Genomic DNA, 16,334 nt, shown 5'->3' on the forward strand with positions numbered 1-16,334 from the left:
ATACTTACCAATAACCCAGTGTAATTTCAGTTATTGAACAATATTAACCAATAACCCAGTGTAATTTCAGTTACTGAACAATATTTACCAATAGCCCAGTGTAATTTCAGTTATTGAACAATATTCACCAATAACCCAGTGTAATTTCAGTAACTGAACAATATTTAGCAATAACCCAGTGTAATTTCAGATATTGAACAATATTAACCAATAACCAGGTGTAATTTCAGTTACTGAACAATATTCACCAATAAACCAGTGTAATTTCAGTTATTGAACAATATTCACCAATAACCCAGTGTAATTTCAGTTATTGAACAATATTCACTGATAACCCAGTGTAATTTCACTTATTGAACAATATTCACCAATAACCCGGTGTAATTTCAGTTATTGAACAATATTCACCAATAACCCAGTGTAATTTCAGTTATTGAACAATATTCACCAATAACCCGGTATAATTTCAGTTATTGAACAATATTCACCAATTACCCGATGTAAATTCAGTTATTGATCAATATTCACCAATAACCCAGTGTAATTTCAGTTGCTGAACAATATTCACCAATAACCCACTGTAATTTCAGTTACTGAACAATATTCACTGACAACCGGTGTAATTTCAGTTATTGAACAATATTCACCGATAACCCAGAGTAATTTCAGTTACTGAACAATATTCACCAATAACCCAGTGTAATTTCAGTTACTGAACAATATTCACCAATAACCCAGTGTAATTTCAGTTATTGAACAGTATTCACCAATAACCCAGTGTAATTTCTGTTATTGAACAATATTCACTGATAACCCGGCGTAATTTCAGTTATTGAACAATTTTCACCAATAACCCAGTGTAATTTCAGTTATTGAACAATATTCAGCAATAACCCAGTGTAATTTCAGTTATTGAACAACATTCACCAATAACCCGGTGTAATTTCAGTTATTGAACAATATTCACCAATAACCCAGTGTAATTTCAGTTATTGAACAATATTCACTGATAACCCAGTGTAATTTCAGTTACTGAACAATATTCACCAATAACCCGGTGTAATTTCAGTTATTGAACAATATTCACCGATAACCCAGTGTAATTTCAGTTATTGAACAACATTCACCAATAGCCCGGTGTAATTTCAGCTATTGAACAATATTCACTGATAACCTGGTGCAATTTCAGTTATTGAACAACGTTCATCAATAACCCAGTGTGATTTCAGTTATTGAACAACATTCACCAATAACCCAGTGTAATTTCAGTTAATGAACAATATTCACTGATAACCCAGTGTAATTTCAGTTATTGAACAACATTCACCAATAACCCAGTGTAATTTCAGTTATTGAACAATATTCACCGATAACCCTGTGTAATTTCTGTTATTGAACAATATTCACCAATAACCCGGTGTAATTTCAGTTATTGAACAATATTCACCAATAACCCAGTGTAATTTCAGTTATTGAACAATATTCACCAATAACCCAGAGTAATTTCAGTTACTGAACAATATTCACTAATAACCCAGCTGTAATTTCAGTTATTGATCAATATTCACTGAAAACCCGGTGTAATTTCAGTTATTGAACAATGTTCACCAATAACCCAGTGTAATTTCAGTTATTGAACAATATTCACCAATAACCCAGTGTAATTTCAGTTATTGAACAATATTCACCAATAACCCGCTGTAATTACAGTTATTGAACAGTATTCACCAATAACCCGGTGAAATTTCAGTCGTTGAACAATATTCACCAATAACCCAGTGTAATTTCAGTTACTGAACAATATTCACCAATAACCCAGTGTAATTTCAGTTACTGAACAATATTCACCAATAACCCAGTTTAATTTCAGTTACTGAACAATATTCACCAATAACCCGGTGTAATTTCAGTTATTGAACAATATTCACCAATAACCCAGTGTAATTTCAGTTGCTGAACAATATTCACAAAAACCCAGTGTAATTTCAGTTACTGAACAATATTCACCAATAACCCAGTGTAATTTCAGTTATTGAACAATATTAACCAATAACCCAGTGTAATTTCAGTTACTGAACAATACTTACCAATAACCCAGTGTAATTTCAGTTATTGAACAATATTCACCAATAACCCAGTGTAATTTCAGCTATTGAACAATATTCACCAATAACCCAGTGTAATTACAGTTATTGAACAATATTCACCAATAACCAGGTGAAATTTCAGTCATTGAACAATATTCACCAATAACCCAGTGTAATTTCAGTTACTGAACAATATTCACCAATAACCCAGTGTAATTTCAGTTACTGAACAATATTCACCAATAACCCAGTGTAATTTCAGTTACAGAACAATATTCACCAATAACCCAGTGTAATTTCAGTTACTGAACAATATTCACCAATAACCCGGTGTAATTTCAGTTATTGAACAATATTCACCAATAACCCAGTGTAATTTCAGTTATTGAACAATATTCACAAATAACCCAGTGTAATTTCAGTTACTGAACAATATTCACCAATAACCCAGTGTAATTTCAGTTATTGAACAATATTAACCAATAACCCAGTGTAATTTCAGTTACTGAACAATACTTACCAATAACCCAGTGTAATTTCAGTTATTGAACAATATTAACCAATAACCCAGTGTAATTTCAGTTACTGAACAATATTTACCAATAACCCAGTGTAATTTCAGTTATTGAACAATATTCACCAATAACCCACTGTAATTTCAGTTACTGAACAATATTCACTGAAAACCCAGTCTAATTTCAGTTACTGAACAATATTCACCAATAACCCGGTGTAATTTCAGTTATTGAACAATATTCACTGATAACCCAGTGTAATTTCAGTTATTGAACAATATTCACCAATAACCCGGTGTAATTTCAGTTGTTGAACAATATTCACCAATAACCCGGTATAATTTCAGTTATTGAGCAATATTCACCAATTACCCGGTGTAAATTCAGTTATTGATCAATATTCACCAATAACCCAGTGTAATTTCAGTTACTGAACAATATTCACCAATAACCCACTGTAATTTCAGTTACTGAACAATATTCACTGATAACCGGGTGTAATTTCAGTTATTGAACAATATTCACCGATAACCCAGTGTAATTTCAGTTACTGAACAATATTCACCAATAACCCAGTGTAATTTCAGTTACTGAACAATATTCACCAATAACCCAGTGTAATTTCAGTTATTGAACAGTATTCACCAATAACCCAGTGTAATTTCTGTTATTGAACAATATTCACTGATAACCCGGCGTAATTTCAGTTATTGAACAATATTCACCAATAACCCAGTGTAATTTCAGTTATTGAACAATATTCACCAATAACCCAGTGTAATTCCAGTTATTGAACAATATTCACTGATAACCCAGTGTAATTTCAGTTATTGAACAATATTCACCAAAAAGCCAGTGTAATTTCAGTTATTGAACAATATTCACTGATAACCCACTGTAATTTCAGTTATTGAACAATATTCACCAATAACCCGGTGTAATTTCAGTTATTGAACAATATTCACCGATAACCCAGTGTAATTTCAGTTATTGAACAATATTCACCAATAACCCGGTGTAATTTCAGTTATTGAACAATATTCACCAATAACCCAGTGTAATTTCAGTTATTGAACAATATTCACCAATAACCCAGAGTAATTTCAGTTACTGAACAATATTCACCAATAACCCAGGTGTAATTTCAGTTATTGATCAATATTCACTGAAAACCCGGTGTAATTTCAGTTATTGAACAATGTTCACCAATATCCCAGTGTAATTTCAGTTATTGAACAATATTCACCAATAACCCAGTGTAATTTCAGCTGTTGAACAATATTCACCAATAACCCAGTGTAATTACAGTTATTGAACAATATTCACCAATAACCAGGTGAAATTTCAGTCATTGAACAATATTCACCAATAACCCAGTGTAATTTCAGTTACTGAACAATATTCACCAATAACCCAGTGTAATTTCAGTTACTGAACAATATTCACCAATAACCCAGTGTAATTTCAGTTACTGAACAATATTCACCAATAACCCAGTGTAATTTCAGTTACTGAACAATATTCACCAATAACCCGGTGTAATTTCAGTTATTGAACAATATTCACCAATAACCCAGTGTAATTTCAGTTATTGAACAATATTCACAAATAACCCACTGTAATTTCAGTTACTGAACAATATTCACCAATAACCCAGTGTAATTTCAGTTATTGAACAATATTAACCAATAACCCAGTGTAATTTCAGTTACTGAACAATACTTACCAATAACCCAGTGTAATTTCAGTTATTGAACAATATTAACCAATAACCCAGTGTAATTTCAGTTACTGAACAATGTTTACCAATAACCCAGTGTAATTTCAGTTATTGAACAATATTCACCAATAACCCACTGTAATTTCAGTTACTGATCAATATTCACTGAAAACCCAGTCTAATTTCAGTTACTGAACAATATTCACCAATAACCCGGTGTAATTTCAGTTATTGAACAATATTCACTGATAACCCAGTGTAATTTCAGTTATTGAACAATATTCACCAATAACCCGGTGTAATTTCAGTTATTGAACAATATTCACCAATAACCCAGTGTAATTTCAGTTATTGAACAATATTCACCAATAACCCGGTGTAATTACAGTTATTGAACAATATTCTCCAATAACCCGGTATAATTTCAGTTATTGAGCAATATTCACCAATTACCCGGTGTAAATTCAGTTATTGATCAATATTCACCAATAACCCAGTGTAATTTCAGTTACTGAACAATATTCACCAATAACCCACTGTAATTTCAGTTACTGAACAATATTCACTGATAACCGGGTGTAATTTCAGTTATTGAACAATATTCACCGATAACCCAGTGTAATTTCAGTTACTGAACAATATTCACCAATAACCCAGTGTAATTTCAGTTACTGAACAATATTCACCAATAACCCAGTGTAATTTCAGTTATTGAACAGTATTCACCAATAACCCAGTGTAATTTCTGTTATTGAACAATATTCACTGATAACCCGGCGTAATTTCAGTTATTGAACAATATTCACCAATAACCCAGTGTAATTTCAGTTATTGAACAATATTCACCAATAACCCAGTGTAATTTCAGTTATTGAACAACATTCACCAATAACCTGGTGTAATTTCAGTTATTGAACAATATTCACCAATAACACAGTGTAATTTCAGTTATTGAACAATATTCACTGATAACCCAGTGTAATTTCAGTTATTGAACAATATTCACCGATAACCCAGTGTAATTTCAGTTATTGAACAACATTCACCAATAGCCCAGTGTAATTTCAGCTATTGAACAATATTCACTGATAACCTGGTGCAATTTCAGTTATTGAACAACGTTCATCAATAACCCAATGTAATTTCAGTTATTGAACAATATTCACCAATAACCGAGTGTAATTTCAGTTATTGAACAACATTCACCAATAACCCAGTGTAATTTCAGTTAATGAACAATATTCACTGATAAACCAGTGTAATTTCAGTTATTGAACAACATTCACCAATAACCCAGTGTAATTTCAGTTATTGAACAATATTCACTGATAACCCGGTGTAATTTCAGTTATTGAACAATATTCACCAATAACCCAGTGTAATTTCAGTTATTGAACAACATTCAACAATAACCCAGTGTAATTTCAGTTATTGAACAATATTCACTGATAACCCAGTGTAATTTCAGTTATTGAACAATATTCACTGATAACCTGGTGTAATTTCAGTTATTGAACAATATTCACTGATAACCCAGTGTAATTTCAGTTATTGAACAATATTCACCAATAACCCAGTTTAATTTCAGTTATTGAACAATATTCACCAATAACCCAGTGTAATTTCAGTTATTGAACAATATTCACTGATAACCCAGTGTAATTTCAGTTATTGAACAATATTCACCAATAAGCCAGTGTAATTTCAGTTATTGAACAATATTCACTGATAACCCAGTGTAATTTCAGTTATTGAACAATATTCACCGATAACCCTGTGTAATTTCAGTTATTGAACAATATTCACCAATAACCCGGTGTAATTTCAGTTATTGAACAATATTCACCAATAACCCAGTGTAATTTCAGTTATTGAACAATATTCACCAATAACCCAGAGTAATTTCATTTACTGAACAATATTCACCAATAACCCAGGTGTAATTTCAGTTATTGATCAATATTCACTGAAAAACCGGTGTAATTTCAGTTATTGAACAATGTTCACCAATAACCCAGTGTAATGTCAGTTATTGAACAATATTCACCAATAACCCAGTGTAATTTCAGTTATTGAACAATATTCACCAATAACCCGGTGTAATTACAGTTATTGAACAATATTCACCAATAACCCGGTGAAATTTCAGTCATTGAACAATATTCACCAATAACCCAGTGTAATTTCAGTTACTGAACAATATTCACCAATAACCCACTGTAATTTCAGCTACTGAACAATATTCACCAATAACCCAGTGTAATTTCAGTTACTGAACAATATTCACCAATAACCCAGTGTAATTTCAGTTATTGAACAATATTCACCAATAACCCAGTGTAATTTCAGTTATTGAACAATATTCACTGATAACCCAGTGTAATTTCAGTTATTGAACAATATTCACTGATAACCTGGTGTAATTTCAGTTATTGAACAATATCCACTGATAACCCAGTGTAATTTCAGTTATTGAACAATATTCACCAATAACCCAGTTTAATTTCAGTTATTGAACAATATTCACCAATAACCCAGTGTAATTTCAGTTATTGAACAATATTCACTGATAACCCAGTGTAATTTCAGTTATTGAACAATATTCACCAATAAGCCAGTCTAATTTCAGTTATTGAACAATATTCACTGATAACCCAGTGTAATTTCAGTTTTTGAACAATATTCACCAATAACCCGGTGTAATTTCAGTTATTGAACAATATTCACCAATAACCCAGTGTAATTTCAGTTATTGAACAATATTCACCAATAACCCAGAGTAATTTCAGTTACTGAACAATATTCACCAATAACCCAGGTGTAATTTCAGTTATTGATCAATATTCACTGAAAAACCGGTGTAATTTCAGTTATTGAACAATGTTCACCAATAACCCAGTGTAATTTCAGTTATTGAACAATATTCACCAATAACCCAGTGTAATTTCAGTTATTGAACAATAATCACCAATAATCCGGTGTAATTACAGTTATTGAACAATATTCACCAATAACCCGGTGAAATTTCAGTCATTGATCAATATTCACCAATAACCCAGTGTAATTTCAGTTACTGAACAATATTCACCAATAACCCACTGTAATTTCAGTTACTGAACAATATTCACCAATAACCCAGTGTAATTTCAGTTACTGAACAATATTCACCAATAACCCAGTGTAATTTCAGTTACTGAACAATATTCACCAATAACCCAGTGTAATTTCAGTTATTGAACAATATTCACCAATAACCCAGTGTAATTTCAGTTATTGAACAATATTCACAAATAACCCAGTGTAATTTCAGTTACTGAACAATATTCACCAATGACCCGGTGTAATTTCAGTTATTGAACAATATTAACCAATAACCCAGTGTAATTTCAGTTACTGAACAATACTTACCAATAACCCAGTGTAATTTCAGTTATTGAACAATATTAACCAATAACCCAGTGTAATTTCAGTTACTGAACAATATTTACCAATAACCCAGTGTAATTTCAGTTATTGAACAATATTCACCAATAACCCAGTGTAATTTCAGTAACTGAACAATATTTACCAATAACCCAGTGTAATTTCAGTTATTGAACAATATTAACCAATAACCAGGTGTAATTTCAGTTACTGAACAATATTCACCAATAACCCAGTGTAATTTCAGTTATTGAACAATATTCACCAATAACCCAGTGTAATTTCAGTTACTGAACAATATTCACCAATAACCCAGTGTAATTTCAGTTACTGAACAATATTCACTGATAACCCAGTCTAAATTCAGTTATTGAACAATATTCACCAATGACCCGGTGTAATTTCTGTTACTGAACAATATTTACCAATTACCCAGTGTAATTTCAGTTACTGAACAATATTCACCAATAACCCAGTGTAATTTCAGTTATTGAACAATATTCACCAATAACCCGGTGTAATTTCAGTTATTGAACAATATTCACTGATAACCCAGTGTAATTTCAGTTATTGAACAATATTCACCAATAACCCGCTGTAATTTCAGTTATTGAACAATATTCACCAATAACCCAGTGTAACTTCAGTTAGTGAACAATATTCACCAATAACCCGGTGTAATTACAGTTATTGAACAATATTCTCCAATAACCCGGTCTAATTTCAGTTATTGAACAATATTCACCAATTACCCGGTGTAAATTCAGTTATTGATCAATATTCACCAATAACCCAGTGTAATTTCAGTTACTGAAATATATACACCAATAACCCGGTGTAATTTCAGTTACTGAACAATATTCAACAATAACCCGGTGTAATTCCAGTTACTGAACAATATTCACCAATAACCCAGTGTAATTTCAGTTATTGAACAATATTCACCGATAACCCAGTGTAATTTCAGTTATTGAACAATATTCACTGATAACCCAGTGTAATTTCAGTTATTGAACAATATTCACAAATAACCCGGTGTAATTTCAGTTATTGAACAATATTCACCAATAACCAAGTGTAATTTCAGTTATTGAACAATATTCACTGATAACCCAGTGTAATTTCAGTTACTGAACAATATTCACCAATAACCCACTGTAATTTCAGTTACTGAACAATATTCACTGATAACCCAGTGTAATTTCAGTTACAGAACAATATTCACTGATAACCCAGTGTAATTTCAGTTATTGAACAGTATTCACTGATAACTCGGTGTAATTCCAGTTATTGAACAATATTCACCAATAACCCAGTGTAATTTCAGTTACTGAACAATATTCACCAATAACCCGGTGTAATTTCAGTCACTGAACAATATTCACCAATAACCGGGTGTAATTTCAGTTATTGAACAATATTCACTGATAACCCGGTGTAATTTCAGTTATTGAACAATATTCAATGATAACCCAGTGTAATTTCAGTTACTGAACAATATTCACCAATAACCCAGTGTAATTTCAGTTATTGAACAATATTCACCAATAACCCAGTGTAATTTCAGTTATTGAACAATATTCACCAATAACCCAGTGTAATTTCAGTTAGTGAACAATATTCACCAATAACCCAGTGTAATTTCAGTTATTGAACAATATTCACCAATGACCCGGTGTAATTTCAGTTATTGATTAATATTCACTGAAAACCCGGTGCAATTTCAGTTATTGAACAATATTCACCAATAACCTGGTGAAATTACAGTTATTGAGCAATATTCACCAATAACCCGGTGAAATTTCAGTCATTGAACAATATTCACCAATAACCCAGTGTAATTTCAGTTACTGAACAATATTCACCAATAACCCAGTGTAATTTCAGTTACTGAACAATATTCACCAATAACCCAGTGTAATTTCAGTTACTGAACAATATTCACCAATAACCCAGTGTAATTTCAGTTACTGAACAATATTCACCAATAACCCAGTGTAATTTCAGTTACTGAACAATATTCACCAATAACCCGGTGTAATTTCAGTTATTGAACAATATTCACCAATAACCCAGTGTAATTTCAGTTATTGAACAATATTCACAAATAACCCAGTGTAATTTCAGTTACTGAACAATATTCACCAATAACCCAGTGTAATTTCAGTTATTGAACAATATTAACCAATAACCCAGTGTAATTTCAGTTACTGAACAATACTTACCAATAACCCAGTGTAATTTCAGTTATTGAACAATATTAACCAATAACCCAGTGTAATTTCAGTTACTGAACAATATTCACTGATAACCCAGTCTAATTTCAGTTATTGAACAATATTCACCAATGACCCGGTGTAATTTCAGTGACTGAACAATATTTACCAATTACCCAGTGTAATTTCAGTTACTGAACAATATTCACCAATAACCCAGTGTAATTTCAGTTATTGAACAATATTCACCAATAACCCGGTGTAATTTCAGTTATTGAACAATATTCACTGATAACCCAGTGTAATTTCAGTTATTGAACAATATTCACCAATAAACCGGTGTAATTTTAGTTATTGAACAATATTCACCAATAACCCAGTGTAATTTCAGTTATTGAACAATATTCACCAATAACCCGGTGTAATTACAGTTATTGAACAATATTCTCCAATAACCCGGTATAATTTCAGTTATTGAACAATATTCACCAATTACCCGGTGTAAATTCAGTTATTGATCAATATTCACCAATAACCCAGTGTAATTTCAGTTACTGAAATATATACACCAATAACCCGGTGTAATTTCAGTTACTGAACAATATTCACCAATAACCCGGTGTAATTTCAGTTACTGAACAATATTCACCAATAACCCAGTGTAATTTCAGTTATTGAACAATATTCACCGATAACCCAGTGTAATTTCAGTTATTGAACAAAATTCACCAATAACCCAGTGTAATTTCAGTTATTGAACAATATTCACTGATAACCCAGTGTAATTTCAGTTATTGAACAATATTCACAAATAACCCGGTGTAATTTCAGTTTTTGAACAATATTCACCAATAACCTCGTGTAATTTCAGTTATTGAACAATATTCACTGATAACCCAGTGTAATTTCATTTACTGAACAATATTCACCAATAACCCACTGTAATTTCAGTTACTGAACAATATTCACTGATAACCCAGTGTAATTTCAGTTATTGAACAGTATTCACTGATAACCCGGTGTAATTCCAGTTATTGAACAATATTCACCAATAACCCAGTGTAATTTCAGTTGCTGAACAATATTCACCAATAACCCGGTGTAATTTCAGTCACTGAACAATATTCACCAATAACCGGGTGTAATTTCAGTTATTGAACAATATTCACCAATAACCCAGTGTAATTTCAGTTACTGAACAATATTCACCAATAAGCCGGTGTAATTTCAGTTATTCAACAATATTCACTGATAACCCGGTGTAATTTCAGTTATTGAACAATATTCACTGATAACCCAGTGTAATTTCAGTTACTGAACAATATTCACCAATAACCCAGTGTAATTTCAGTTATTGAACAATATTCACCAATAACCCAGTGTAATTTCAGTTATTGAACAATATTCACCAATAACCCAGTGTAATTTCAGTTAGTGAACGATATTCACCAATAACCCGGTGTAATTTCAGTTATTTAACAATATTCACCAATAACCCAGTGTAATTTCAGTTATTGAACAATATTCACCAATGACCCGGTGTAATTTCAGTTATTGATTAATATTCACTGAAAACCCGGTGTAATTTCAGTTTTTGAACAATGTTCACCAATACCCCAGTGTAGTTTCAGTTATTGAACAATATTCACCAATAACCCAGTGTAATTTCAGTTATTGAACAATTTTCACCAATAACCCGGTGTAATTACAGTTATTGAACAATATTCACCAATAACCCGGTGAAATTTCAGTCATTGAACAATATTCACCAATAACCCAGTGTAATTTCAGTTACTGAACAATATTCACCAATAACCCAGTGTAATTTCAGTTACTGAACAATATTCACCAATAACCCAGTGTAATTTCAGTTACTGAACAAGATTCACCAATAACCCAGTGTAATTTCAGTTACTGAACAATATTCACCAATAACCCGGTGTAATTTCAGTTATTGAACAATATTCACCAATAACCCAGTGTAATTTCAGTTATTGAACAATATTCACAAATAACCCAGTGTAATTTCAGTTATTGAACAATATTAACCAATAACCCAGTGTAATTTCAGTTACTGAACAATACTTCCCAATAACCCAGTGTAATTTCAGTTATTGAACAATATTAACCAATAACCCAGTGTAATTTCAGTTACTGAACAATATTTACCAATAACCCAGTGTAATTTCAGTTATTGAACAATATTCACCAATAACCCAGTGTAATTTCAGTAACTGAACAATATTTACCAATAACCCAGTGTAATTTCAGTTATTGAACAATATTAAGCAATAACCAGGTGTAATTTCAGTTATTGAACAATATTCACCAATAACCCAGTGTAATTTCAGTTATTGAACAATATTCACCAATAACCCAGTGTAATTTCAGTTACTGAAAATTATTCACCAATAACCCAGTGTAATTTCAGTTACTGAACAATATTCACCAATAACCCACTGTAATTTCAGTTACTGAACAATATTCACTGATAACCCAGTCTAATTTCAGTTATTGAACAATATTCACCAATGACCCGGTGTAATTTCAGTTATTGAACAATATTCACTGATAACCCAGTGTAATTTCAGTTTTTGAACAATATTCACCAATAACCCGGTGTAATTTCAGTTATTGAACAATATTCACCAATAACCCAGTGTAATTTCAGTTATTGAACAATATTCACCAATAACCCGGTGTAATTACAGTTATTGAACAATATTCTCCAATAACCCGGTATAATTTCAGTTATTGAACAATATTCACCAATAACCCAGTGTAATTTCAGTTACTGAACAATATTCACCAATAACCCAGTGTAATTTCAGTTACTGAACAATATTCACCAATAACCCTGTGTAATTTCAGTTATTGAACAATATTCACTGATAACCCGGTGTAATTTCAGTTATTGAACAATATTCACTGATAACCCAGTGTAATTTCAGTTACTGAACAATATTCACCAATAACCCAGTGTAATTTCAGTTATTGAACAATATTCACCAATAACCCAGTGTAACTTCAGTTATTGAACAATATTCACCAATAACCCAGTGTAATTTCAGTTAGTGAACAATATTCACCAATAACCTGGTGAAATTTCAGTTATTGAACAATATTCACCAATAACCCAGTGTAATTTCAGTTATTGAACAATATTCACCAATGACCCGGTGTAATTTCAGTTATTGATCAATATTCACTGAAAACCCAGTGTAATTTCAGTTATTGAACAATATTCACCAATAACCCAGTGTAATTTCAGTTATTGAACAATATTCACCAATAACCCAGTGTAATTTCAGTAATTGAAGAATATTCACCAATAACCCGGTGTAATTACAGTTATTGAACAATATTCACCAATAACCCGGTGAAATTTCAGTTATTGAACAATATTCACCAATAACCCAGTGTAATTTCAGTTACTGAACAATATTCACCAATAACCCAGTGTAATTTCAGTTACTGAACAATATTCACCAATAACCCAGTGTAATTTCAGTTACTGAACAATATTCACCAATAACCCAGTGTAATTTCAGTTACTGAACAATATTCACCAATAACCCCGGTGTAATTTCAGTTATTGAACAATATTCACCAATAACCCAGTGTAATTTCAGTTATTGAACAATATTCACAAATAACCCAGTGTAATTTCAGTTACTGAACAATATTCACCAATAACCCAGTGTAATTTCAGTTATTGAACAATATTAACCTATAACCCAGTGTAATTTCAGTTACTGAACAATACTTACCAATAACCAAGTGTAATTTCAGTTATTGAACAATATTAACCAATAACCCAGTGTAATTTCAGTTACTGAACAATATTTACCAATAACCCAGTGTAATTTCAGTTATTGAACAATATTCACCAATAACCAGGTGTAATTTCAGTTATTGAACAATATTCACCAATAACCCAGTGTAATTTCAGTTATTGAACAACATTCACCAATAACCCAGTGTAATTTCAGTTATTGAACAATATTCACTGATAACCCAGTGTAATTTCAGTTATTGAACAATATTCACTGATAACCTGGTGTAATTTCAGTTATTGAACAATATTCACTGATAACCCAGTGTAATTTCAGTTATTGAACAATATTCACCAATAACCCAGTGTAATTTCAGTTATTGAACAATATTCACCAATAACCCAGCGTAATTTCAGTTATTGAACAATATTCACTGATAACCCAGTGTAATTTCAGTTATTGAACAATATTCACCAATAACCCAGTGTAATTTCAGTTGTTGAACAATATTCACTGATAACCCAGTGTAATTTCAGTTATTGAACAATATTCACCAATAACCCGGTGTAATTTCAGTTATTGAACAATATTCACCGATAACCCTGTGTAATTTCAGTTATTGAACAATATTCACCAATAACCCGGTGTAATTTCAGTTATTGAACAATATTCACCAATAACCCGGTGTAATTTCAGTTATTGAACAATATTCACCAATAACCCAGTGTAATTCCAGTTATTGAACAATATTCACCAATTACCCGGTGTAATTTCAGTTATTGAACAATATTCACTGATAACCCAGTGTAATTTCAGTTATTGAACAATATTCACCAATAACTAGGTGTAATTTCAGTTATTGAACAATATTCACCAATAACCCGGTGTAATTTCAGTTATTAAACATCATTCACCAATAACCCGGTGTAATTTCAGTTATTGAACAATATTCACCAATAACCCGGTGTAATTTCAGTTATTAAACATCATTCACCAATAACCCAGTGTAATTTCAGTTATTGAACAATATTCACCAATAACCCGGTGTAATTTCAGTTATTGAACAATATTCACCAATAACCCAGTGTAATTTCAGTTATTGAACAATATTTACCAATAACCCAGTGTAATTTCAGTTATTAATCAACATTCACCAATAACCCAGTTTAATTTCAGTTATTTAACAATGTTCACCAATAACCCGGTGTAATTTCAGTTATTGAACAATATTCACCAATAACCCGTTGTAATTTCAGTTATTGTTGATTATTCACTAATAACAATCGGTTCGATTACCCTTTGGAAATGTGTTGAACCTGATCAGTGGGGAGGTGAGAACTGTTCCTCTCTCACTTACAGTCACAAATCAGGGTCTCACCTGTCACATGGAGTTTGCTGGAAGCGTGTGCGACCGGCGGGCACCAGGCACACCCCTCCCGTGTCACCCAGGCGCGGAGAGTGTAGACCTTCGGGGCTCGGGTGTGAACGGTGATGGAGCAGCTGAGCTTTCGGTCCCACCTGCCGACGATGGAGAGCGGGCTGTCCAGGTACCAATGGAAGGTGTAGGGATGGGGATGGGGAGCCTCTAGCTGGCTCCCAGCCCTGGAGACCAGCCTGGCTTCTACTGTCCCCTGGGCACCCGTGGTGATGGGACTGTCGGTGTCCAGTACCAGGTAATACTGCGAGGAGCTTCCTGCAAAAAACAAACCACAGGCCATTGGGAAGCTCTCAATACAGCCATTAGAAACCAGCTCGTCCTTCGATAAATGCATTCACTCGCAACACCAATTACTGTCCAGGGACCGAAAATCTTATTGCACAATCTCTTCTGATGCAAACTAACATTTGATTTATACTGTGTCGGAATACAAATAGGATGGATGGAATTTGCGAATGTTTTAATCTGATCAGATTTTATAAAAATTAAGGAACACACCCAAATGTATTTCCTGTTTATTAAGAATGTATCTCAAACCTCGCTGCTCCCGGTCCCTTTCTGAGTCTCTCTCTCTCTCTCTCTCTCTTTTATTACCAGTGGTGGACCGCTTTTAATAAATAAAGAGTATTAATTATTATCTAAAGTCTCGCACCCCGCCCCCCTTGGAGGACTCGCCCTCCTCACCTGACAACATTGCAGTGTTCATGAATAAGAGCAGGAGCTTCAGAGAAGCCATGGCTGATGGATTGAGAGCTCTCAGTACCAGCTTAAGATCCCCACTCCCTCCGCAGCACGATCAGCACCAACAATGCTGAGTCTCTCTACACTTCCTAATACGTCAGCCCCAGTCTGTCAAATCACAAACGAAAGGAGAACCTATTCCAACCACTGGTCACCCCAACACTGGAATTTATGTTCAACCTTCTGTGCCTGACTTTGGAAGGTCTCGGCCCCTGCCTCAGCCCATCTGCTGCTCAAACCCTTCATCCCTGCCTTTGTCATCTCTAGACCCGGCTATTCCAACGCTCCCCTGGCTGGTCTCCCAGCTTTCACCCTCCGTAAACTGGAGTTCATGCAAATCTCTGTGGCCCGGATTCTAACCCGCACCAATTTCCATTCACCCATCATGACCTACATTGGCACTCAGTCCACCAAGTGC

At 33.1% G+C, this 16,334-nt stretch overlaps 1 protein-coding gene across 1 annotated transcript in view; it reads right to left on the reverse strand.

Moving 5' to 3' along the window:
* The window catches only part of tmem130 (transmembrane protein 130), a 349,108-nt gene extending 333,140 nt beyond the window's left edge, over nucleotides 1-15,968 (reverse strand). Inside the window, exons 1-2 of the mRNA XM_086002272.1 lie at nucleotides 15,860-15,968; nucleotides 15,116-15,430 (exon numbers count right to left, since the gene is read on the reverse strand). Of these exons, the coding sequence (XP_085858398.1) occupies nucleotides 15,116-15,430; nucleotides 15,860-15,911 (367 nt within the window). The 5' untranslated portion in view covers nucleotides 15,912-15,968. The remainder of the gene's footprint in view (nucleotides 1-15,115; nucleotides 15,431-15,859) is intronic.
* Between the last annotated feature and the right edge of the window lie 366 nt (nucleotides 15,969-16,334).

This window comes from Somniosus microcephalus, chromosome 11 (assembly GCF_052327205.1).
Source record: "Somniosus microcephalus isolate GS21.2 chromosome 11, FLI_Smic_1.0, whole genome shotgun sequence".
Lineage (NCBI taxonomy): Eukaryota > Metazoa > Chordata > Chondrichthyes > Squaliformes > Somniosidae > Somniosus > Somniosus microcephalus.